Source organism: Rhineura floridana, chromosome 1, assembly GCF_030035675.1.
Source record: "Rhineura floridana isolate rRhiFlo1 chromosome 1, rRhiFlo1.hap2, whole genome shotgun sequence".
NCBI classification, from domain to species: Eukaryota; Metazoa; Chordata; class Lepidosauria; order Squamata; family Rhineuridae; genus Rhineura; species Rhineura floridana.
Window position 1 is genome coordinate 26,931,629 of NC_084480.1, and position 27,043 is coordinate 26,958,671.

At 39.5% G+C, this 27,043-nt stretch overlaps 1 protein-coding gene across 2 annotated transcripts in view; it reads left to right on the forward strand.

The window, feature by feature from the left end:
* The window catches only part of WDR70 (WD repeat domain 70), a 157,150-nt gene that overhangs the window by 56,719 nt on the left and 73,388 nt on the right, over positions 1–27,043 (forward strand). For both annotated transcript variants that reach the window (XM_061616604.1, XM_061616613.1), the window contains one exon: positions 19,077–19,251. In XM_061616604.1, the coding sequence (XP_061472588.1) occupies positions 19,077–19,251 (175 nt within the window). The remainder of the gene's footprint in view (positions 1–19,076; positions 19,252–27,043) is intronic.

Here is a 27,043-nt window from a genome sequence, read left to right on the forward strand (position 1 = left end):
AGAGATGGTCTGAACATGTATCAATATGGTTTGGTTTTTAATGATGGTTTGGGGATCTTAACTGATGATTGGCAGTTTAGAAACCAAGAATCGCCCTCCAAGAGGTCCATCCTTCAGGAGGTCCACAGGGTGGCAACACGAGAACAAGTGGTGGTTCCAGCTTGTCAATGCTGTCCCCAGGGAAGCATACCTAACACCATATTTATCTATTTTTAGGTGTCAGTCAAAGACTTTCCACTTTACCCAAGGCTTTTGGCCTTAATGTGAAGGGTTTCAGATATTTGTGGCCTCTTTTAGTGGGGCAGAATCTGTAGATTAATCCTTTATTTGTATAGATCTGTTTTTAGGTTTTTTATTGATTGTGTTTTGTTTTAACTGTTTTTAACATGTCACTTTTGGTCACTTTTGTGAGAAAAAGCCTTTTTTGTGAGAAAAAGCAGCAGCAGCAGCATTCTATGTTACTCTGTTCTCCTGGGAGGGTGTCTACTACTACACCAGGCAGAATAATAAACACAGAATAATAACAGCTGGAGTAACACAATGACATGTACCCTGTATTCACATTAATAAATTATCAAAAGTTGTTTTTTTAATTACCACGGCAAAGCAGACCATTTTATAGTGACAGCAACCACCAGGACTTTTGACTGGATTATGTCAAGGATCACTTCTCTAAACCTGATTGGATATCATTATGACCACCCCAGTCACATCTTATGATTTGGTGAACTTATAATTCATATGTTATTTATTATGTAATAATGTTAGCACTTTTCTTAGTAGAAAGATTATCTAGAGTCTAGATTTTTAGATGCTGCAAAAGTTGGTGAATACTAGTCTATAGGGTCCCTGGCTAGCAAGGAAGACATCTAGATGACCTCAGCTACATTGAATATGGTATCTGTATTTAACTATCTCAGTTATTTAACTTATGGTCCTGCTGTACAAATTGTCCTCATGTTAGTTAATTCTCATTCTCCTCTTTCAGATGTACTCACACAGAGTCTCACTCACAAATTGGTTACAGAGGTCTTTTCCTGAAGGTGAAGCTCTGTGCCATTAGAAGAGATGGAATTGTCCTGCTTGTAGCTTTGTCCTATTTCCAAGCAGTGTATCAAAAGTCACTGTTAATCCCTTAACTTAATTCAGATGCTAAATTTTAGCCATGTGTGTTGATTTCATGGCCAGATTCATTTTGTTTGCTAAAATTATAAATGTGGGATGTAATGTTTTCCTTTTGATCCGGGTTTCTGGTTTGCATATCTGGACTATTCTCTGATTATCAGCAATGGACTTTTAAAACTGCCATTGGAAAATAAGCATATCCACTTAGTCTGGATTAGAAAATCAAGCCTTTATGTAATTGATTCCCAGACGTTTTCATATATAGCTCTGAAAAACATGCCTCTTGGAAATTCAGTTACATTGTCAACATTCAATCATGTATTTAAGCAAAAGTGTTTTTAATTTTCATTGGTGGTTGCCTTTTTGTTAGTTGTGAATTGGACTTGCAGGGCATAGTTCTTCTAATTCATACAGCTGTAAATGGAGCCTTAATGCATTTCTGGGGTAGCCAAATACAGTAGGAATTCTGATGTGCAAGAAAGGGTGAGAATACATGTTCCTCTTCAGCCAGTTGTTTCAGCCATGACTGGTATCTTCTGTTCTCTTTCACATTTTTGTGACGTACTTCTGGAGCAGAATGCAACTTGCTGTAGTAGATGGGAAATGGAACACAACAGGGCCAGGCTGTTCTTGCAGTGAGAATGGTGTTGGCGTTGGGTGAACTGTCACTGGGTGTTATATTCTTCCTTCCCTTGCTAGGTCAAGCAAGAAGGACTCCAGTTCTACCTCACTGCCTGTGGGCAAGGAAGGTGACAGGATGACATGTAGCAGTGTCAGGGCAGAAGACAGTGGATGATTCACATAGTCTGATAGCAATCTCCATTTTCTGAGTGATGTTGCTTATGTAGCCAAAATAGCACCTACACACACACACACTCACACACACACACATAAGGGAGAGATATTGGCAAGATTGAAGGAACCTGAGGCTTACAGTAGTACAGAAGATTGCTAGAAAAAAATACCAGGGGGACCTCCCCACTACCACCACCTACCCAATGAGGATTGAGTGCCATGAATACTGATGGTTGGGGGAGCGCAGAAAACCAGTGAGGAAAGGAAATTTTTGAAGGGGTCTGGGTACCAGCCAGCTAGCCACGAATAGGAGCACTCCCCCCTGCAAAATTTTGTGGCAGGTCTCACTTTAACAGTGAAAATGTTCTCATAATTGTGGTGATTATTTTTTGTGGCTTGGCTGATATATGTTGTGTTTTCATATTTCTTATAAATTAATTGATTGTAATCAAAGTATTAAGGGCTTTTTTCATTTTAACTCGCCTTGAGGCTTTGGTGTGAGGTGATGAATCAGTTGAATTAATAATAAATAATAACAGTGACTTAGGCTGCAATCCAATACCTGTCTACTCAGAAGTAAGCTCCATTGGGTTCAATGGAACTTACTCCCAGGTAAGTGTGTATTGGATTGCAGCCTAAGGTGGTTTCTCCTTTTGTTCAGATTTCTAAAACATGCAATTCCCCTTATTTAGGTGGACTCACTGGACTGCAAACTAGGAAAATATAAATATGGTTCTGGGTTTTGTTAATTGTCCTAGAATTCTCCAACAATGCTGACTTTTGCTTTTGTAGATGGTACATGCTGACTTTTGCTTATGTAGGTGGCACATTTTAAACTGTGCTTAATTGCTGTCAATGATGGCAATTTTCTAGTTAAGCCTCAGTGAAATGCACTAATGCAGTGATATGGCTGAGTTATAAGTATTTATCTTGGGTTATGTCAGCATCTAGGTGGCATTAAACCTATTTAATCATTGCAGCTGCCCAAGCCCTGTATTTGCCTTAAAAAAAAGTAGTCAGGAGTAGATATTTGCTCTTAATTATTGTAAAAAAGACCCACATAAGTGTCCAAGTATCATTTCTCTAGCTTGGTACAAGCTTGCATGATGGGCCACTGTCTCCTCCCCCCACATCGCTTGTCTGTTTCAAAAATGGAGCATCAGTTGTTATGTAGCTTGCTTAAGTCTCTTGTATTTCTGGTCATCTAATTTGTATTTATATACATTGCGGCGTGTGTGTGTGTGTTACACAGAAGTGACAAGTGGTTTTTTGGCACTATTTCCTGTTTCTAGGATCAAGTGTCAGTTCTTCTGTGCACCATGGAGACTAGAGGTCTAACTCATTTACTCACATATAGCCTGGTACCCACAAATCCTGTTGGCCGCACTGGCTCTCAAGTCTCAGTGTCCCTGATGATTATGGTATTTGTCCCTCTCTCTTGCTGCCAATCAGCTACCACACCCTACTGGCTTCTGCTTATGCAAAGGAAATGGCAGATGAAACAGGGATTTGTAATCCTTGAGAGAGCATATCACATAAGGTGGCACACATTCTCTCTCCCTACCTTCCTCCTCCAGATGAGTGCTAGAGCCAGCAACACGTCGTTACATGTTCTGTTCTGACTCTGCTCCTGCTTTTGGTTCTGGCATATTTTTTTTCAGGATCTGGACACCCCATATAGATACAGGGGCACAGGTTCACATAAACATCCTTAAGTAAGATCTACAAATTAGCCTCAGTTTTTTCCAAATGGTAATGGGCTTGTAGCCCAATCCAGGACCACTGATCTCCCAAAACCTAGTAAAGTGTACCCTCATCCCTTCTTGCTGGTGCCCTGCGTAAGGGCTGATGCATATGTACAGGGGAGCTTTTGATGTATTTTTTTCCGTACAGAATTGCTCTACCCTCTGCCTCTTTCCTGGATATGCAAAGCAGCAGCACTTGGGAGTTCACTAGAGCCACATCTGCTTCCTTTCTAAAACAGTCTTTGCTTATGACCCCTCATCAGCTCTGTGTCATATATTTTTAATATGTATCTCCTTTCTAATTTTTTTACCATACATGTCCATTTTTCTCCTTCACTCTTTAAAGTGACCAGATGCAAAGGAAGGCAGCCCAAAATTCCTGCATTTTCAGTTTTTGTATGAATGAGGGGATTTGTAGCAGTAGCAGGTAATAAATTCCCCCCCCTCTGTTTCTTCTTTGGATTTCTTTTTAAACAAAAAGAGATAGAGAATTGATGGTGGTAACACCAGTGTGACTCGCCTTTAGGATGGGGCACAACCTACTTACAGATCATATCCCAAGACCAGTCCTGAATCATAATTGACTGTTTATTTAGAATATGTACCAACTGCATTGTACACTAAAAACAGCGCCCAAGACAGCTCATGAAAGTTGAAACACAAATCATAAATACAGAAATAACTTGTTAAAATCTGTAAACAATATGAAGACAGCGCCACAGAGAGTCCATGAAACAGAATCCACAATATTAATATCATTTGGTGTTAAAAACATGGGTTTTTCATGTGGCTGACATGCATAAATGTCATAAATGTGCACAAACCCTCCAAGTGTTTTCGTACACAGTGCAGCACATGTGTGTTTCCTATTTAGAAAAAAAGAATTAATGCCTTCCTGAGCACAGAGTTAAATGCCTGGATCACTGCCCCCCTTAGTACTCGCACAAATGTTGTTTCCAAAGGTATTGTTATGATGCACATATAAATTGTTCTTTTCTGGCAGCTGTGTGGTAGAACCTGGAGTCCACTCTGACAATTGTATGCCTACTGCCATATGGCTCATATTTTCTTTTTCAATAGCTGTAAGTGGTTGGATCTTCTTTAGGCTGTACACATACTCGAAATAAACTTTTTATTGTGTGGTTGGTTTCAAGGTGGAAGAAGGTTGTGCAGTGAGCTGAGAGGGATTGGGAACAGATTTTAGGGCTAGAGGCAAACAGGACTCTGGCTCATCACAAAAATAATGTATTTCTTCTCCAGGAACAGTAGCAGACATATTGCTTAGGGCTCTAGAAGGACCTTTTCCCATTTTATCCCATTTAAAAATGAGGCTAGTGGGAAACTGGGAATTTTATTTTTCAATAAACCTTAATAAAGAGGGGGGTAATAATAATGATAACATTAATATATATATTATTTACATACACTTTCAGATCTCTTAAGCTTGAATAAATAGTTTAGCTTTGACCTCTAAAAACACGGTTTGGAGGTGCATGTAAGTTTTATAAAACATGTTTCATACTTTACTAGTATAACAATTATGATCAAGTGCTATCTAAAATTGACTTTTTTATTCTTAGAACCTTTATTGTTTATTTATTTACTTATTTATATGCTTATTTATTAAATTTATATCCCACCCTTCCTCCCAGAAGGGCAGCAAACAAAAACACTAAAAGTACTTTAAAATATCTTAAAAACAAAAGACTTTAAAACATGTTAAAACAAAACTTCTTTAAAAACATATTAAAACAAAACATCTTAAAAACATCTTTTAAAAAAAATCTTAAAAAGCAGTTCCAACACAGACACAGACAGGGATAATATCTCTACTTAAAAGGCTTGTTGAAAGAGGAAGGTCATCAGTAGGTGTTGAAAAGATAACAGATGTCTAATATTTAAGGGGAGGGAATTCCTATGTTGTGCAGAATGGACCTCCTGATAAGATGGTATCTGTAGGAGGCCCTCATCTGCAGAGCACAGTGATCAGCTGGGGATATAAAGGGTAAGATGATCTTTCAGGTATCTTGGTTCCAAGTTTCGTGTGGTCTTTACCTACTCTCTCCATTCCTTTTAACATCTGTTCCATTTATCCTCATTCCAATGTTTTCTGCTTGACCATGTTTTTTTCCGTAGAAATGGAAAATAGTCCCATGTTCATATTTCTCCCCCCCCCCCAATTTCCTATTACAGTAACCAACCAGAACCATAATAGCCTCAAGGTGAATTAAATAAAGACATGATATTTAATGCTAAAATAATTTCTCTTTCTTAATGTACAATAAAGGATTTCACTAGATTAACGTCTCCTACATTTGGTTGTAATGTTGTATATATGTACATGAATCCCAGACCCAAAAGAAAAGTAAAGAAAAACATAGTGCAGAATGTTCTTCCGTTATGCCCCCCCCCCCCCGGTAGAGTGCTTGGTTTCTGTTCATTGTTAGTGTAATTGCCTGTGATGGTGAGAAATAATATGGCGGCATATGAGGCTGAGAAAACAAATTGCTAATGCCTATATTTGTCAGCTTACAGAATTCCTTTTGAGAGCTTTCTGTTATCGCCTGTGGTAGCGGCTGTTTCATGTTAGTCCCAGTCAAAAATTCTGATTTGGGTAGAGATAATTCTAAAGCCTGATGAACTACAAAGCTATTTACAGCCTTAACTAAGCAGGATCTTTAGAAGCCATCCTGTTTTCTCAGATTTCTCTTACTTTCTGCGCGTCATGCAAAGCTATATATGAGTAACCTCATTAAATTGTTGATGACATCCTGAACTGAACTTCCTGTATCAAACTTCCCGTTTGATCATAACTGAATGTATCCCTTATAGAGACAGATTACATCCTAGGTTACACCTTATCATGGAGATTAATTTTAAAATATATTGACCTCTTCTGCACCCCTTTACCCAAAATGAAAGCACCACATCTTTGGTCTCTCCTGCTTTCTGGGAGCCATCAGCCAAATTGCAGTAATATACAGTAAAAGGGCCCAAAAGCTGGTTAATGCAGATGGCTGTAAAAGATTTTTTTTTCTGCCATTGCATTTTCAGACATATTTTTGCAGCTTTGAGGAAGTAATTTATAAATTCACAGAACAGGCATATGTGATTTAGATTATAATGGCTGAAATTATAATAAATCCTTCCAGTATATTTGGGGGGGACAAGCTGGAGAGAGGGTTCAACATACCCACAACCACTGAGTGTGGCTTCTTGTGACAACTCTCACAGCAATCGCTCTCGCTGTTTATTATACCTGTTTCATGCTATGAATTCATAAAGTGGGTATGATACGCTCCTAGTACTCCCCTAGTACCTTCCTAAACTGAAAGATCTGTGCTAGTCTGTTGAAAGTTACAAAGGAGCCTGCTGGTAAGCTTCTCTAGAGGAGGGAGTTTTACAAAACTGTCTTCATTCATTATAAATCCTTGTTCCTTGTCCTCCTCCTTTTTACTTTGGCAAGTCCAGGTGTCCAGAATAAGGCCTTTCTGATAACGTTAGGAATCAGGCAAGTGGCTCATTCGGAAAAAGATGGCACTTCAGGTGACTTGTCAAATTAGCTTGGTAGATAGGCAATGTGAACCTGAGCTTTCCACATGCCAATGCAATATTCTGTCTACTTTATCACAGTTGTTCATGGAATATTTCTAGAGTTCTGTGTCTAACCAGAAAGGCGGTTCAAAATGTATTGAGGAGATCTCCACGCACATTGGAACTGTAATGGTAGTTTGAAGGGTGGGGGGCAAGATCCCAATCCAATTTTTTTCAAATTCCCAAGCCACCTTTCTGGGACAATTTATTGTGAAATTAACTAGATAACCACCCATGACCTAATACCTGTTCCAACTTTGGCTCTTCTGAATATCTCGGATGATCACAATAAAGACCTGGTAAACTTCCTCCTTAAGGCTTTAAACTTAGTTGATAGAGAACCAGAAGAACTATGGATTGAAGTTAGAGACGTTATCAGGGAAGAAGGCAAAAAGACAATACCTCTAGTTAAAAAGAAAGACCTCGATGGATGACTGACGAAACTCTTCAGATGGTTAAAGAAAGAAGGAAAGCAAAAGCAAAAGGAGATAGAAACATTCAGAACCCTAAATGCAATAATATAGCGACTAGTACGTAGGGACAAAGAGAAATATTACAATAGTTATTGTATAGAAATAGAAGGGGACAACAAGAAATGTAGAACAAGAGTCCTGTTCCAAAAGATTCAAGAAATTAAAGGGAAATTTAAACCAAGAGTAGGGATGTTGAATAATCAGCAGGGGAACTCACTGACTGACCAAGATGAAATAAAAGGAAGATAGAAGCAATACACTGAAGAACTATATAAAAGAGATGCAAGGATGACAGATTCATTCATGGAGGAACCGTATGATGAAGAACCAGAAATTTTAGAATGTGAGGTGAAAGCTGCTCTTAAAATACTTGGAAGAAACAAATCACCAGGAACAGATGGCATACCAATAGAGTTGTTACAAGTTACTGAGACTGAAACTGTCCAAATTTTGACAAAAGAAAAATGGAAAACTAAACAATGGCCCACAGACTGGAAGCGTTTCATATACATCCCAATTCCAAAGAAAGGAGATCCCAGGGAATGCAGTAATTATCGAACTATTGCCTTAATATCCCATGCAAGTAAAGTAATGCTCAAGATTCTATAACAAAGGCTCTTACCATATATGGAGCGAGAAATGCCAGATGTGCTAGCTGGATTTAGAAAAGGAAGAGGTACCAGAGATCATATTGCAAACATACATTGGATAATGGAATGGACCAAGGAATTTCAGAAGAAAATCATCCTGTGCTTTATAGATTATAGCAAAGCTTTTGATTGTGTAGATCATGAAAAACTATGGAATGCTTTAAAAGAATTGGGGGTGCCACAGCATCTGATTGTCCTGATGCACAACCTATACTCTGGACAAGAGGCTACTGTAAGGAGAGAATATGGAGAAACCGATTGGTTCCCAATCAGAAAGGGTGTAAGACAGGGGTGTATTTTATCACCCTATTTGTTTAATCTATATGCAGAACATATACAGAAAGCAGGATTGTAGCAAGATGAAGGAGGTGTGAAAATTGGGGGGGAGAAATATCAATAATTTAAGATATGCAGACGATACTATACTACTAGCAGAAACCAGTAATGATTTGAAAGAAATGCTGTTGAAACTTAAAGAGGAAAGCACAAAAGCAGGATTACAGCTGAATGTCAAGAAGACTAATGTAATGACAACAGAAGATTTATGTAACTTTAAATTTGACAATGAGGACGTTGAACTTGTCAATACCTTGGCACAGTCATTAACCAAAATGGAGACAATAGTCAAGAAATTAGAAGAAGGCTAGGATGGGGGAAGGCAGCTGTGAGAGAACTAGAAAATGTCCTCAAATGCAATGATGTATCACTGAACACTGAAGTCAGGATCATTCAGACCATGGTATTCCTGATCTCTATGTATAGATGTGAATGTTGGACAGTGAAACAAGTGGATAAGAGAAAAATAACTCATTTGAAATGTGGTGTGGGGGAGAGCTTTGCGCATATCATGGACTGCAAAAAAGACCAATAATTGGGTGTTAGTACAAATTAAACCAGAACTATCACTAGAAGCTAAAATGATGACACTGAGGTTATCATACTTTGGACACATCATGAGAAGACATGATTCACTAGAAAAGACCATAATGCTGGGAAAAACAGAAGGGAGTAGAAAAAGTGGAAGACCAAACGAGATGGATTGATTCCATAAAGGAAGCCACAGACCTGAACTGACAAGATCTGAACAGGGTGGTTTATAGCAGATGCTATTGAAGGCTGCTGATTCACAGGGTCTCCATAAGTCGTAATTGACTTGAACACACATAACAACAACAAACGTCCTCCTAATGGCTCGCAGGTGGTGATTATACATTACTGGAAAGATCCTTCACAGAGGTTTGGTATGATAAAGTCTGTTTTTTAGCAATCCTGAAGAAATTAACCTAGAGCATGTATCAATGTAAGGGCAGATTTTAAAAAAAGACAATTTCTACTCCATGTGGCAAGCCTTTATTAAACATTTTGCACAACAGAACTCCTTGCAAAGTTCTAGCCAGATATGCTCTCCAGTAGAATCAGTAATGTGTTAGAACTGCTGGTCTCTCTAGTTGAAAGGTCAGTTTGGGAAGTCTCAGATTGGAATACCCTGTGAAATAACAAGGTGTTGCTGACAAAATTATAGAGATTTCTGACTAATTTGTGTGTGTGTATGTGTGTGTGAATTTTGTGTTCTTATTATTTATTTCGTGGGCTTTTGCTGCAATGCAACTTGGTACTATATTTGAAATAAAGGTGGTTGTTTTTAATCCATTGAGGAGATCAGCCATCCAACAGTGTTTTTGGTTTTCATCAGGTAAGGTATCTTTCTGGAAAGCACTTAATAAACAGAAATATGTCTGGGCTGCAGGCAAATTTATTTAGTTACCCGTTAAAGCAGTAGAATGATACATCTGGGGTGATGCAGTACAGCCAATTAGATCAAATTATGTTGAAATGCTTAATAGGTAGTTGCTGCAGTGTTCTTTTGTGTTTAATCCTACAAAGGTTTGGAAACACAATGGACTTCAGGAGTACTGAATTATAGATGGAGAAGGCCGATAAGACATGCTTTTTCCTCCTTATGGCATGTTACTGACAAAGATTTCCAAAGCGGACAGTGCAATTTAATCATTTACCTCATATAGCAAATAATGTGAAACAGGATATCAAAGGATTTGGTTGATCAGATTAGATGACTAAGTGAATAAAATTGGAATGGAAGAGAGCTATATCAAGCCAAAAGATTTATTTATTTATTTATTCATTCATTCATTTATTAGATTTATTAGTCACCCATCTGGCTGGTTGTCCAGCCACTCTGGGCGACGTATATAATAAAAACATATAATTACATTAGAACATTAAAATCAACAGTAAGTAAAACCTAACCCACCCCAAAAGCCTGCCTGAAGAGCCAGGTCTTCAAGGCCCGGCGGAAGCTCATCAAAGAGGGGGCATGGCGGAGATCATTTGGGAGGGAATTCCACAAGGTGGGGGCCACAATTGAGAAAGCTCTCTCCCTAGTCCTCACCAGTCTAGCTGTTTTAACTGGTGGGATGGAGAGAAGGTCTTTTGAGGCTGATCTTGTTTAGCTATAAAAAGGATACAAAAGGTCAGATTCAACAGAAAATCTTTGAAGGCTAAAATATTAAAATCATTGTAAAATTTAAAAGAATGGCAGCATGTGGCCTGTCAGCAAGTATTTGAAAGACTTACATGCAAATCATCTTTATGGTTATTTCTGCCATTATTTTTCAGTAACCTTGATGCCGAGAGAGGCATTGTCTTCACTGATATGTAAATTGTGCTGGTCATAAAAGGACAAAGGTAGAATACAGGCATACCCCGCTTTAACATACGCAATGGGACCGGAGCGTGTATGTAAAGTGAAAATGTACTTAAAGTGAAGCAATTATCTATGCATGTACTGCACTGCAATTGCCACTAGATGGCAGTGGCATCATGCCATTAAGTGTCCGTTATTGTGAAGCGCGTACGTTGAAGTGGGGTATGGTGGAGTATGGAGCATGTACTTTATAGCGAGGTGGCTTTAAGTGAAGTGACTTTAAGCGGGGTATGCCTGTATATATTACTCTGAATGTAGGATACACTTAGTCAAATAAAACACTAGTGAATGGGAGATATCATATGGCAACAGTAAAAATTTCAGGAATTGGGTGTAGCATTTTTATCGTTTTGTAGCCTTCAACTGTGCCAAGAATAATCAGAAGTATCATTTAATTATACATGGAGACTCATCTGCTTCTCATGTTAACATTGGAGTAGTCTTTATGCATGTGTGGTTGATTCTCACCTCCAGTTTCAAAGGATCAGTGTCAGATAGGAATTCACAGTAAGTTACAGCTTATAGAATCCTAGATGTCCACTTCTGCCTATTTGCATGTCACATTAAACCCACAGTGGGGAATCTATTCCACCTTGAGGGCCACATTCACTCATAGGAAACATTTTACTAACTCAGGGCAACTTTACAGCTACCACTATTGTACTGGTTAAGAAAAGGGGGGAAGTCATCCTTCCAACTCAAGCAAGAACTGATGAAAGATTGTGCTGGGGTGGTCAAGAAAAAATGTGTATCTCCAGTTCTTCCCTCTTTAAAGACACACTTTGGGAGCCATAGTTCTGTATGGCACTGTTCTCATAAGATGTAAAACATTTGTGAATTTGAGTTAATTAGTAACTTTGTTTAAGGCATTCCTTGCAAGTTCTATTGACTATTCCTCTGTGTTTGTCACCACTCCATTAGACTTTATGGCTCTCTGGTGTAGTAAAACTAATTAGATATATAAAATAAACAAGTGGATCCCGTTCTGTAAAGTCTTCTAATAAATAACTGTCCTTTTAAAACTTCATAAGGTGGGTCTGCTCTGTGTGTTTTCCTTCAGATAAATGTGACAAATTGACAAATACATTTTGTCATCCTTATCTCCTAAGAATGCCCCTATCGAGAGCCTATGAAACTAAGCACTTGAATGTTTGTTAGAGCTATTAACTGATCTGATGTTGGATGTTTGTGGCTGACTTACAAGTTCTCCATTTTGAAGCCATATCACGTGCTGCCTTACTTGATTGTAGTTCATGGCCAGTTTACCCTGTATACGGACAAAGTCCTGTTACAAAGAGCATGCATAAACCCAGGCCATGTTTTGATGTATGTTTTGTTGACATTGGAGCCACTGCAGAATGATGGTTCATTACGGTGCTCAGTGGACTTAGGAAGTCCGCAGTTGTATTAGAGGAGTCGATGCCAAGGCTTCTTCCTATATCTGCTTTGGTCCGTGTTTTGAAAAGGCTCCTCTACCATGGAAAGAAGCATCAGCATGGACTTATGGATTCAGATGTTGTTAAACACTGCTGAAAGGAGTTCCACTGCAGTGGTTGCCAGACCACTAAGGGTAATCATTTTAAAAGGGCCTCTAGCAACACTTAACTGCCTAGCACACATCTCCTTCACCTTTACCTTGTGTGTTCAATATGGCTGCATGCAGAAGATGCTGAATTAATTTGGGAGCCTAGTGAAAAACTGTCAGATAAGGTTCAAAGATTGTCTGTCTGATTTGGCTGCCTTATTCAAAGACTTAATGTGGGCTAGGAGTTGTACTGTCAGCTTATTCTTAGGTAGTGGTTCTGATTTTGAGGGGCTACTTGATAAATTAACAATATTTACTCTAATAATAGTTGAGGTTCTCTCCTTGAAAGGCTGATCATCCTATTGGTTTTTGTTGTTGTTGTTAACCTGTTTTGCATATGGTTAGGAGTTGGTTTTTCTTGTAGAGCCTGGTTTAAATTAGCTTAATTCCATTCAGATGCATAGTTTTTGAGTACATAGTTTACTCAGAGAATCTGTTGCCATCAAGTATGGAAAGCTCCTCTGGCGTTCCTTGTAGTTTTAGGGTATTTTTTCCTTCTGTCCTGAGTGCTGAATGTAGAATAGCATCCTCCTTCTCCAAGTGGGTAAAAAAAAAAATTGTTTAAAAAGAAATAAATAATAAATGATTTAATAAAAGCTTTTCGCTACTTTGGGGCAGTTGGGGGGTCATATTACTTTATCTTCAGAATTTCCCTCTCTGCAGTTTTCACATTTCTGTGCTGCTTTTCATTTGTGGGGCATTATAAAAGGATGAATTAGACTGAAACTTCAGATCCCTGAAACTTGAATGCTAAAATACAGTAGCTTTCCAAAGAGAAGAGAGCATGAGTGTTTGGAAGGATTTCTAATACACCAGACATAGTATAGTGGTTAGTGTTCAACTAGAACCTGAGGCAGCAGGGATGATATTCAGTGCTAGTCCTACTCAGAGTAGACCCATTGAAATTGATAGACATGACTAACTTAGGTTCATTACTTTCAGTGGGCCTACTCTGAGTAAGACTTAGTTGACTACAACCCCAGGGTTCAAATCCCCACTCCATCCTGAAGCCCACTGGATGACCTCGGGCTATTTGCTTGTCTCTCAGGCTGATCTACCTCACAAGGTTGTTGTGAAGATAAAATGAGTCTGGGAGACCCATGTACACCACCTTGAGCTCCTTGAAGGAATAATACGCCCAGCATTGTTTGCTTTGCTACTTGCATCAAACCATTTAATATTCACCCATTTGCATTCTAGCACTTTTCTCCTTGCTGTGATACACTCCTGTTCTTACTGCCTTGCACCAAATTATCTCACCCAGCTCCCAGCAGTCTTCTGGTACCTGGTGTTTTACATCTCCAGCATAATCTCCTGTCTGTTTCCCAACAGCACAGGTCTTTCAGCTGGTTTACAGTTTGCCATCTCATTGTTTTTTGTTCTATGTGGGCTTGATTAAATTTATGCTGGAAGAGGGAGAATCACATTTTGGCAATGAGAAAATACAGCCCTATAAATCCGTTTAATCTGTCTTAATATGGGGCATACTGTACATATTTCTTTTTATTGTGTCTCTTCTGTACATTGCAGCATACAGTGTATGCTACATTGGTAATGGATCTCTGCAAAATCAAAAGGACACACAAATTCGAAGAACTTAAAAACTGAACTCAGTAACAGAGTCAGCTGTTTACAGAAATTATTTACATGCTCTGATCATGAATATGTCCCTATTACCTTCCAAGAGAGCATTTCAATCCCTTTTAAATTGCTTTGAATCACTCTTTGGCACCAAGAAGCATTTCACAAAATCTGTTTTGCAGATGTGGAATCTACCACTTTTTAAAAGCCAGTTACACGTAAAATGTGTATGTTGTGGATTGCGTGTCAAGCCCTTCCAGCTGAAGAGTAATTTTGTAGCTCTTCAGGCTTTTCAAGGTTAGTTTTTGCTTTTAGCCCATGACATAGGCACAAAATTAAATTTAAATCCCTGTGTTTAGATTAGTGTTTTCAATAATGTGTGTTTAAATTTGGCAGATTTTTCTGTAGCGATGCAAGTATTCCTCCTGCTGCTGCTGCTGCTGCTCCCACCTTATTTTGTTCTGAGTGGTGTATGAACTTTATTAAGTAAATCTTAACAACAACAACAACAACGGAAAGTGGCCAATAATTCCTTTGCAAAATAACAGATCAGTGGTTTGGCCTACACCCATTAAATAATAAATTTATAATATTTTATTTATTTCTAGTTCCACCCTGTTCTGTTTGTTTATTTAGTATTTCTTTAATACATTTATATCCCTCTTTTCTTCCATCATGGAACTGAAGGTGGTGTTTCTGGGGTTGCCAGAACAAGACCAGACTGGTTCAGCTTCAGGAAGGTGGTTCAATCATGTGCCATCAGACCATGCCCTGGGGAACACTTCAAAGTCCAAGGAAAGAAGCATTAGTTGTGCATACTAAGAGACGTGCATGGGCAGGGAAATGTATGAGAAAGTAGAGACGGGGGGGGGGTCTTGCTGCACTCAGACCGTGGTTTTTATTACCTTTCTCAGTCCCATCCCTATAACTGTTGGACACTATGGGAAATGTACCTGGAGCCCTGGACCATAAGTATTGATCCCATGCTCACTGCATCTCCAAGACAGCTGATCAGAGAAGGGAACCGCAGACCCTTCCAACTTAACCAGTAGAGCAAGCAGGTCAGAAAGTTCATGAGCCAGGAAATTGGGTGGCCATGGGAAGCTAGTGATATGCTCCTCTTCTAGCAATACATTCATCATGAACTGCTGCAGTTTCCCAGTCTGAGCTGAAGTAAGCCTTGAGCTGTTCTACTTCCTCCTAAAGCCAACCCCTCTCATTTGCCCTGTGCCTGCTATTCTGCTTACCATGACCTTGTCGCTTTCTTTTTGTACTGCTTCCCCAGCCAGAAAGAAAGTACCTTCTTCCTAAGGCCAAAAAGTGCCATTCCCATAGCTTCGGGGAGCAATAGGCACTCCCTGGGACTGTTAGTGTGTTAAAACAAAAGATTTTTGTCATTGTCTTGAAGTTCAATCACTAGCGGGTACATTTTGCAGGATGCCCACATATGAAATCCATATAAATTGTGCAGATTATGGAGGATGGAAATGCCGTTATGGGTTGTAAGAGACTTTTCCATTTGGGCAGCCCAAACAACTCTTGGCATCCAATTATATACAGGTTTTGTATCTCATAACTTGTACGAATTTGCTAGTTTGTGGTCTATTTATTATATATGCCCAGTTTGGTTTTGTGAAACCCACTAGAAATGCTACTCTTGGTCTTTGCTCAGACAGCCTTATCTTCTTGGAAGATGGCTGCCTCGATACAGTAGCATTTGCCTTGGCAAGAGACCCGATAAACTGTGTATTCTTGGATCCCAAGTCTTGTTTGTGTAGTCTAAACAAATGAACTTTGTCCAAAGCTCTCATTGATATTTTTTTTTCATAATTAATTATATTCTCAGCCTGCCAAATATTGAAATGTTTTTATGTGTTGGATGCCAGAAACGTTTGAGTTATAATCTGGAAGGGATTCATCATTTTGAAAGCATAGATGTCTTTTGCGTATAGGAACGTTTAGCCAGTCCACCTGTATTTATGTCCTCCTTCGTTACTGTTCCCTCACTCTTAACTTGTATGTGTATCTAAGAAATGGTCAAAATCCAGGATGTGTGTATGTATACATTTATATATAAAACTTGTATCCTGCCATTTGCCTAAGAGCCCAGAGTAGGTTACAACAATAAAAGCATAAAATAATGAATATTAAAGGATAGAATGTCAACAGTTCTCTCTGTGTGTGATAGAGATTCCTTCCTAACCTGAGGCCCTCCAGATGTTTTGGGCTATAACTCCTCTAATTCTTGACTATTGGCCATGCTAGCTGGTGCTGATGGGAGTTGCAGTCAAAACATCTGTAGGGCACCAGGTTGAGGAAGACTGATATATATTCTTTATTATTTCTTTTAAAGTCTTATGAAATCATTGTCAAATATATGAGCCTAGCGTTGCTCCAGTACTCTTCAGCTCGGTTCTATCTGTTTCCAGCTGGAAACGATCTTCTTCCACATCTCCCTCCTTGCCCTCCCCCCGGAACATTTTCCTGACTTCCTTGGCATGTTGAAATGAAAAGCAACCAATTAGCCATCCATACTGCCAAAATGGCAACTTGCCTGGCCATTAGGCCGGCACAGATTCCTTTTAGTGAGTTTTCAATTGAAATGGCTAGGTTTGGGAGAAGGACAAATGAGGAACAAGCTATTTAAACTGAAGCCTGTGTTGCAGATGTGATCAAAAGCACCTCTTAAGGATCACATGCAAGATGCTACGATTGGTAGAGTAGGTGGACATGCTTCAAAATCTGCCATGTTTTTGTTCAGCAACCTCTTGCTATGTTAGTTTATTTATTTAATGGGTTCATACACTACCTTTCCTTACAAGGCAGCTCACAAAAACAAATTAACAACAATATATATTGCTACACAGTCTTTGGATAGAGCTATTTCTTAACAAATATGTTAATCAACAAGGTAACTATCTTTGCCTACCACCTCACTGCAAAACTAATACATTACTATGTCCTTGGACAGTCTCTGTTTTCTGGTACTCATCTCTGAGTAAATCACTGAACATATTTTTCCCTTTTGGGGAGATTTTGCGTATACCTTTTATGGGGGAAAATTGTGTTAGTATTCTCCAGATTCCCTTCTTTTCAACAGCCTATTCAAATATAAAATGATGATGGATGTGTTTTCAGTTGCAGCTTTTCTATAATAAGTACATCCGCTTCATGATGAGGGCAAGCATTCTATTACAAATTCTTAAAACAGTTATAGGGTGCTTCCAGATGGACTATTTGTTTGTAGGAAATTTGGTTGTTATCCTGCACTTTCTAATGCAACTATCCTGTCACTTTTCTAACCACAAAAAGTCTGATAAGAAAAGCAATGGAAGCCTGTGCTGGAAAGTGTGGGATAATAACCACTGGCTGTCAACTAATGTCCACATGAACATATCAAGCAAGTTGTACAACCTCTGCACAAGTTTTGTTTGAATGTATTGACATGAATACTTACTGAACAGCCAGTCTAGAAGCTCCCACAAGCAGTTTTACTAATGAACCCTTCTTCAACAACCAGTGCATCACAGGCCATTACAGAGTATACGAGTATATCTAAGATCTACTGAGACCATATTGTCCATCTTTCACTGTGGAACATCAGGTCCTTCCTCAAGGCAACCCTTTAGAACACCTACACTGAACTGACCGTTCCTGATTGAGGCACCAGCGGTAACCCAGAGAGCTCTTTAGGAGTTCCACTGCCATTTTGTTGCAGCTTTGAAGTAGCAATAGAATCCCTGGCATCATAGGCAGTGACGGCCAACCAGAGGTGGTAGCTAGCCAGATGCTGGAGCCACTAATCCACGGCATCTCCTGATCTGCTGCCTGAGACAAGGGAATCACTTTGGCCTAATGGGAAGGCCGGCCCTGACTGCCCTGCCTTTTATTTTTGTACTTGGTAGATGCTGTTGCACTGGAAAACATCTAATCTAACGAGACCTGCTAGATCAGCACTATTCATTTATAATAATTGTCTACATCTGCAGCGGACCATTACAGCCTAATGAGAATTAATTGGTTAACTTTGCACTTAATCTCATAGACATAGATTGATCCCTATAGCATCAAAATAAGTAATTGTTCAAGATAGCGTAAGCAAAGGAGAAGTGGGGAAAGGGAGATACTGTAACCATTTTCACACTCACTGAACACATGGAGGGGCAAGCAGGATTGCACCCGCTGCCCCTGCTCTCAACCGCCACATATTCAGTTGAAGATGTGAATATATACAAAAGATCATGCACAGGAGCATATGTTTGTACATTTGCCTTTGTGTAAGCACTGTTCACATCTTCCACTGAATCTAAGGAGGCTGAGAACAGGGAGAGCAAGGTCAATTCCATCCACTTCCTTTTCATGTGTGCAGTTAACATGGATATGTTGTGCAAAAAGGGCCTGTTTGTGGTTTTTGTAAACAAGGTGGTTGGTGTTTGATTGTGCTTATTGGTTTTCTTTTTGAAATATTGCCTGTGTTTTGTATAAAAATGTGGGACAAACGTGTTTTTGCAGCTAAAATTGGCATTAGTAACTTGTTATTACCTATTTATCTTGTTACCATTTTATCCTCTTCAGTTAACATTACATGCTGGGGGATGCATTGTTTTATTGACTGATTGATTGATTGATTGATTGACTGTTTAAAAGTTCAAGGCTTTTAGCATTAAGTACATTTAAAATAATTACATAAAATGATATGGTTTTGTGGTTTATTTGCATCATAATGAAAACGAGGTATTTGCACATAATTAGGATTTATTTAAACTATTTGTCATACCATTATTTCTCTTGATCTCTTGCTAGGACTGTGAGAACATGGGATGTTACCAATGACAAAAAACACAAAGGTGTGTTTAAACCCCGGACAGCTCAAGGTAAACGGGTAATTCCCACAAGCTGCACATACAGCAGAGATGGCAAACTCATTGCAGCTGGTTGTCAAGATGGGTCCATCCAGATCTGGGATAGGAACATGAATGTAAGTGGTTACCTTTTTCATAGATCAACTATGAATGGACTGAATTTGTAACCTGGTGAAATCCCTGAAAGCTTTTTCCCCTCTTGAATTTCTGCAGTTCCTTCCAATTATACTGTCTTATTACTTGCTGGCAAACAAATTCTATTTTCAGGTGACCATTCTTTTCAAGCAATATTAAATAAAATGAAGCCATTTTTAATGTTTTTCACCTTAAAAGTGGTCATTTCATACATTGCTGACTTGAGAATCCATGGTTTTTAAAGCCAGGAACAAATGTTGGGGCCACACACTCCTCCTTCGCTTCCTCTCTCTCTCTTCCTACCCTGGCACACAGATCTTCATATGTTTCAAACCAGAGTTGTCCATTATGTCCGAAATGGAAAAGTTTTTAAAGAGAATATGAAGCCACTAGTGTGAAATTGCAGCAAACTAGAATTTATCCGCAAACTTGATTCTGTGCAATTTGAACTGAACTGAGTGTGGAATAAGGTGTCAGTGGTCTCTTTTTATTGCTACTTTTTTGTTTTGATACAGCAAGCTCTAACTGCTATCTGAGCAAAACTAGTGACTCAGCCCCTAACCAACAACTGAAACAGGCTAGGACAACTAATTTCCCTTGTGATGCTGTGAACCTGTATACAATAACATTAAAAGGTCTCCAGTTAAGAATGCATCTAGGATTAAATCCCACAAGAGAAAAAAGAAGAGATGAATCTTTTCATTCAAGGACACCTTCAGCCTGACAATCACCTGATGTTCTGGTTTTAGTATGTAGGGCAAAATGTCACTGAAATTTCCCAGGTCTTCTTTGCTTGTTCATAAACATCTGAAAAACTGTGGATGCGCACTAATGTACTATGTCATTTTAAAGGCACACAGAAGTTCATAAGGAAAATGACATGAATAAGCAGACTATTAGGAGTGCTGTTGTTAACTCTACACTAAGAACCTTTATATTTGAATACTGTCTGCGTTTATATCAACAGCTACACAGGTGATGAAAGCCAGCCTCTGAAAAAAAATATTATTCTGTTGGAACAAGTTCACACTTTCAATAGCTTCTTTAAACCTCCATGTCATTAAGAAGCTTTACTAGGTTTATGGTGGCAACAACAACAGAAATAAAAAGCTGACAATCAAGTCAGAACGTAGCTGGACTAACATCATTGTAGACATGTGGCTGAATATTTATGATGATGTAACTCTTCTCAGTTCATCTGCACCTTCCTCTTTGTAATAGTATGGAAAATTGAATAGGCTGATATTGCAGTGCAAAAGTATATGACTTCTACATTGTTTGCCTAAATTGTTTTCCTCAGACTAGGTAGCCATGTTGTAGAGGAACTTGTTTTATCTTCAGGGATTTAATATGTAGGCTTGATTCTTTAAAAAAAGGGAATAAAAACTTGTATATTTGCTTAATTAACAGAATCTAAAGGTCTGTCATAATAACTGAAACACAGTGAACCTGCAAACAGTGCAAGTAGTGAAATATCCCATGCAGTTGAGAGGTGGAGGGGCATAGCTTTGCTACAAGTCAAAGGGAAGAATAATAGCCATGTTAAAGAGTTAAGGTTGGTTTTCTTATTTATTTAATATATGCTTTACTTTAAAAGTTCAAGGTGGGTAATAATAATAAAACACTATAAAATAACACAAACCAACAGGTGTTTTTTTTTTAAAGTAAATGGGGTAGTCATGCTTTTCAGGAATGCAAGTTGTGAAAAATTAAAAGGGGGCATCACAAAATAGTCAAGTGCTGAGGAGAAGGTAGACTTGCTGACTTTTGCATCCTGCCCTATCCAGGCCCAGCGCCAGTGGGCAACCAGGTTAGGCATGGGCCCAAGGGCCTCTGCAGCTCAGAAGGACCCTGCCTAAATCTATAAGTTGGAGCTGGGAGGGTGGAATTCCACGAGCCATACCAACACCGGGTCATGGGACATGATTTACAGCCTGAGGTAAGGAACTGACACCCTCAAGATGGCGGCAGCAGCATCAATCCCTTACCCCAGGCTGCAAATCACGCCCTCAACTTGGCAGGAGCTCCACTCTCCCAGACCCCTCCATGCAGCTGGCACGGGATTAAATAGGCCCGGCCACCCCACCTCCCATATTGCCACATCAGCACATGCACAGGAAACTCCTGTTCCCCTCACAGAGCTACAGTCCCCAGAGTGGTTTAAGAACCAATCCCCCTTCCCAGGGAACTCTGAAAATGGTAGCTCTGTGAGGGGAATAGAGGTCTCCTAATGACTCCCAGCACCCTTAACAAGCTATAGCTCCTAAGGTTCTTTGGGGGAAGCCATGACTGTTAAGTGGTACCATAGCACTTTAAATATATAGTGTAGGGGTGGTCTCTGTTTGCCTTTATTGCCATTATCAATGTCTAGAGAGGGAGATAGATAAAAAAATTCTTCTGTCATGAAGCTTCAGTTTGACAGAAATTAGAGCCTGACTGAGAGGAGGGAGTATAAGATAGCTGTCCTCAGGTGCTCCATTTTTCCCTTGATGTCAGGCCTATCCATCTGGAAAAATTATTGAATTTTAATTAACAAAGGATAAATATGGTGCCAAGAGAAGATAACCAAAAAGCTAACCAGGGTTTTATTGTGTGTGCTTTTCTTCAGAGAATAATTCCTCTTTCTAACACTTTCTTTGATATTTCACTTACAAGTTTTCCAATATTTCACAAAAATTTCATTAATTTTACTTCTGAACACAGTTGCACTTCATATGCATAGTTTACAAAAACATGCTGTATGAGTAAATAATAATAAACTGTAAGTGAAAAATTCAGTCTCAACAAACAGTTTATTGAGTCATTGCTTTTGGAAATTTGATTCACCCACGGATAATTTACACACACACACACACCCTTTGTATTTACTCTTCATTTGTTTTGTATTTTCCCCTATTCCTTTTAGTTAAAATAAGGTGTCAATGTGAAAAACAAAACCTTGCTAGTAAATAGAATGCTTTCATTCTCACTCTCTCTTTCTGACCTCCAAGGGAATAGAGAGGCAACACTGTGGTCAGGGCTTAATGTAGGTCAGTATTCACATCCAGAAACAGTGTCTAATGCCTGAAATCACTTTAAGATACTTCATGTAATAATACATGTATCTGGACATGTGTAGAGTGCCTTTGTTTCATTGGGTCACATCTGAGATTGGAGAGGCGGGGCTTCAAGACCCTGGTATTTCTCCCCCTCCCCAAAAGAGTAAAGGGAACTCTTGTTGCTACAAATACTAAACATAAGAAGATACCTTCTGGATCCGACCCAGAGGTTTGTCTAGTCTAGCATCCTGTTTCTGAGAGCAGCCCTACAGTTGCCTCTGGGAAGCCCATACGCAGGGCATTGAAGGCACTAGTCATTTCCTGCAATTGCTCCCCAACTGCTAGTGTTTTGTGGCATACTGCCTCTGATCCTGGAAGCTCCATGTAGCCAGCATAAGAAGTGGCCAGTGGCAGGCCATATATTTTGATCTCCTTTTATTTCATCTATGCAGATTGCCATAGCCTAATCTTGTTGATGTGAATTCCATAAATTAATTTTGCAGTGCGTGAAATACTTTCTTTTGTCCTGCCCTGAATCTATTGAGGAACTTTTTCTAGATCTTTGTCCAGTATATGTACCCTATAAAAAAGATTTGCATTGGTGGATGTGGCAGATGCATTATAACTGGACAGCACACAAACCTGGACAATGCTATGTCTCTTGAATAATTCTTTATCAGAGGATGATGGATGACATTCCTGATAGGAATGAGACCTCCTACTGGAAGGAGCAGGCTGGGTCCACTAAAGCCATTTATTTATTTATCCATCTAGCCAGCCAGCCAGCCCTTCCTCCCAGTGGAGCACATGGTGGCAAACAAAAGCACTAAAAACACTCTAAAACATCATAAAAACAGACAGTAAAATATGTTATATCCTTAAAAACAAAAATCTTTAAAAACATCTTTTTTAAAAAACAAAGCTTTAAAAGCATATTTTTTAAAAAACAACTTTAAAAACATGTTAAAAAGCAATTCCAACACAGACACAAACTGGGATAAGGTCTCTACTTAAAAGGCTTTCGCCTCCTTTCCAACAGGAGAAGTTATCCCTTGCACCAGGCCAACCCTGCCTGAAGTTGATGATGGTTGGATCTTTCCTTCTCTGTTTTTTTTTTTTTTCAGACAGATTTTTTCCTACTACTTTTTCCCCTTGGTGGTAGGTAATATGGGCTCCATAATATTTTGTAATTATTATAATTATACAAAAGAGTCCACCTCTTGTGCTTTGCTTTATTAGTAGTAGTAGTAGTAGTAGCAGGGCTGTGGAGTCGGTACGCCAAACCTTCAACTCCAACTCCTCTATTTTTCTACTGTCTGACTCAGACTCAGACTCCACCCAAAATTGCTTCCAAATCCACAGCCCTGGAAAGGGCTGTAAATGTCTTTTTAAATTGGAAGCTCTCACAGGAGCATTTTTATTGCTGTCTGAATATGCGCTGATCTTGGCATCACAGCATTTGTCTTCATCTGGGTCCTGTGTCATACACTGACACACAAAATGTTTTCCATCTTGAGTTATGGTGAAATGCTCATCAACTACAGCTGACTTCAGGGGAAGCTTCTTTGACATTTTGAATTTATATTTTAAAAAATTTGTCAATCAAAATTTATTTTGAAGTCGGTGTCTATACATTTCTACCGACTCTGACTCCACTCCACCCAAAATTGCTTCCGACTCCATGACTCTTACTCCGACTCCACAGCCCTGATTAGTAGTAGTAGTAATAGTAGTAGTAATAGTAATAGTAGTAGTAGTAGTATTCTGCCAAAATAATACTGAAATAGGTATCTCAATAATTCAGATACTTTTATCCTTACACACCAGATTTTTCTTGCGTTTTACTCTAGCCAGAATTTTGGCTTGCATCATCCAATTAGAGATACTATTTACAAAGCAAATTATCCAGTAAATTAGCAAGGTGTGTTACTGTTGGTCATATCTACTACAGTCAAAATAGCTGACAATGAGGAATATAAGCTTTTTATTCCTTTGTTCACATGACAAACTAATGGTTTCATATGAGCCTTTGAAGAGTACCTAACTACATCTGGAAATTTATTGAGTAAATATAAGATGAAAGGCATCCAAATAGACAGTATATTTTCCTTGCAAGCTCAAGGTAAAGTTTCCATATCCACAGTATCCCAGAGATACTTTTTCCAGAGATATGTGTGCCAGACCTCTGCTACAGAACCTGAAAAATTGCATGTAGCATGCCAGAAGCAAATACTAACTTTTTTTCCCCCTGCATACATCTGGTCCAGCCTGTACTTCCTAGCCTGAAAATAATGCCATATGATCATCAGATGCTCCTCCCTCTGGCTAAGATTAAAAAGGCACTGTTGTAATTCTAAATGCATTCTCTCTTATATAATAAACAGTTTACAGTAAGGTGCTATCCCACTGTTTGTATTAACTAATACAGTGACGAGAGGCAGCACTGAAGGTTGAAGTCTGTTGCCTCTAATGAAAATCACTCACTCGGTCCTCCTTAATCCTTAGGGAGCATGTGATGTCCTAGAGTGGTGCAGGTTTTTCCTTGGTTTCTGCTACAGATAACCTCCTTAGGACAAGAAAGCAATGTTTATGCCTCTCTATGTCCAGTTTGTATAGGGAGAGGGGAGGGATATTTTGGCTTCTAAAACTTCCTCTTGTTTTGAATTTGAGAATTTATTTATTTATTTATTACATTTATATACTGCTCCATAGCCGAAGCTCTCTGGGTGGTTTACAGCAATTAAAGACATTAAAAACAAATATACAAATTTTAAAACACAAAAACAATTTAAAAACACAATTAAATTTTTAAAAACAATTTAAAAACACATGCTAAAATGCCTGGGAGAAGAGGAAAGTCTTGACCTGGCACCAAAAAGATAACACTGTTGGCGCCAGGCGCACCTCGTCAAAAAGATCTTTCCATAATTTGGGGGCCACCACTGAGAAGGCCCTCTCCTTTGTTGCCAGACTCCCAGCTTCCCTCAGAGTAGGCACCCAGAGGAGGGCCTTAGATGTTGAACGTAGTGTACAGGTGGGTTCATGTCGGGAGAGGCGTTCTATCAGGTATTGTGGTCCTAAGCCGTGTAAGGCTTTATAGGTTAAAACCAGCACCTTGAATCGAGCTCAGAAACACAGGCAGCCAATGCAAGCGGGCCAGAATGGGTTTTATATGTTTGAACTGTCTGGTCGCTGTTACCAATCTGGCCCCTGCATTTTGCACAAGCTGCAGCTTCCCAACCGTCTTCAAAGGCAGCCCCACATACAGCGCATTGCAGTAATCTAACTTGGAGGTCACCAGAGCATGGACAACTGAAGCCAGGTTATCCCTGTCCAGATAGGGGCGTAGCTGGGCCACCAACCGAAGCTGGTAGAAGGCACTCCGTGCCACTGAGGCTACCTGAGCCTAAAGTGACAGAGATGGTTCTAGGAGAGCCCCCAAGCTACGAACCTGCTCCTTCAGGGGGAGTGCAATCCAGGACAGGTTGGACATCCACCATCCCGTCAGAAGAACCACCCACTAGCAGCATCTCAGTCTTGTCTGGATTGAGCCTCAGTTTATTAGCCTTCATCCAGTCCATTGTCGCAGCCAGGCACCGGTTCAGCACATTGAAAGCCTCACCTGAAGAAGACGAAAAAGAGAAACAGAGCTGCGTGTCATCAGCATACTGATGGCAACGCACTCCAAAGCTCTGGATGACCATACCCAACGGTTTCATGTAGATGTTGAACAGCATGGGGGACAGAATTGACCCCTGCGAAACCCCATACCAGAGAGTCCAGGGTGCCAAGCAATGTTCCCCAAGCACCACCTTCTGGAGCCAACATGCCAAGCAGGAGCGGAACCACTGCAATGTAGTCCTTCCCACTCCCAACTCAGCCAGTCTTCCCGGAAGGATACCATGGTCGATGGTATTGAAAGCTGCTGAGAGATCAAGGAGACTCAGAGTCACACAGAGAATGAAATGGGTCAAGAAAAAAGGAAAGTGAGCCATCACTACATTAAGCCCACAATACCAAAATCTACCCTTGAAAAAGATGGTTACCCAGGGTTTTTTTCCCCATGCTGACAAAATAACACATTTATTGTTCCATGACCTTGGATAGATTTGTGCAGGCTCTTAACCTATTCATGTACTAATATGCAGTATAGGTATTTATATGCTGTATATATGTTTATATACTAATGCTATAAGCCTCGGAGACCAGATGAGTGAGCTGGAGTGCTAGTTTTAGAGGAGAGGATAGATATATGGGCATAACAGACATATGGAGAGACCCAGTGGACATGGTTGTTTCTGGACTCGTACTCTATAGGAAGGAATGGCAAGGGAGTATCTCGGGTGGTATAGCTCTATATGTTAAAAAGAGCATAGAGTCCACTGGAGGCATTCAAGAGGCAGCTGCACAGCCACCTGTCAGGTATAATTTAATTTAGATTCATGCACTGAACAGGGGGTTAGACTCGATGGCCTTATAGGTGGCCACTCTACTATTCTATGATTCTAAGCTAGAAATCCCAGAAGGCTCTTCCACATAATCTCTGTGGGTGGTGATACCAGGCCCCAGGAATAATTCAGTTCTGCAGATATGCTATCACTCCCCTGACCAGGGTGTTCTCGAGGGAGAGAATGAAATCGAGGAGGTATCCAAATGAGAAAATGTTATAGTAATGGGTGACTTTCAAATCTCTCATGTAAATTGGGTAAACGTATGTTCCAGTCATGACAATTAG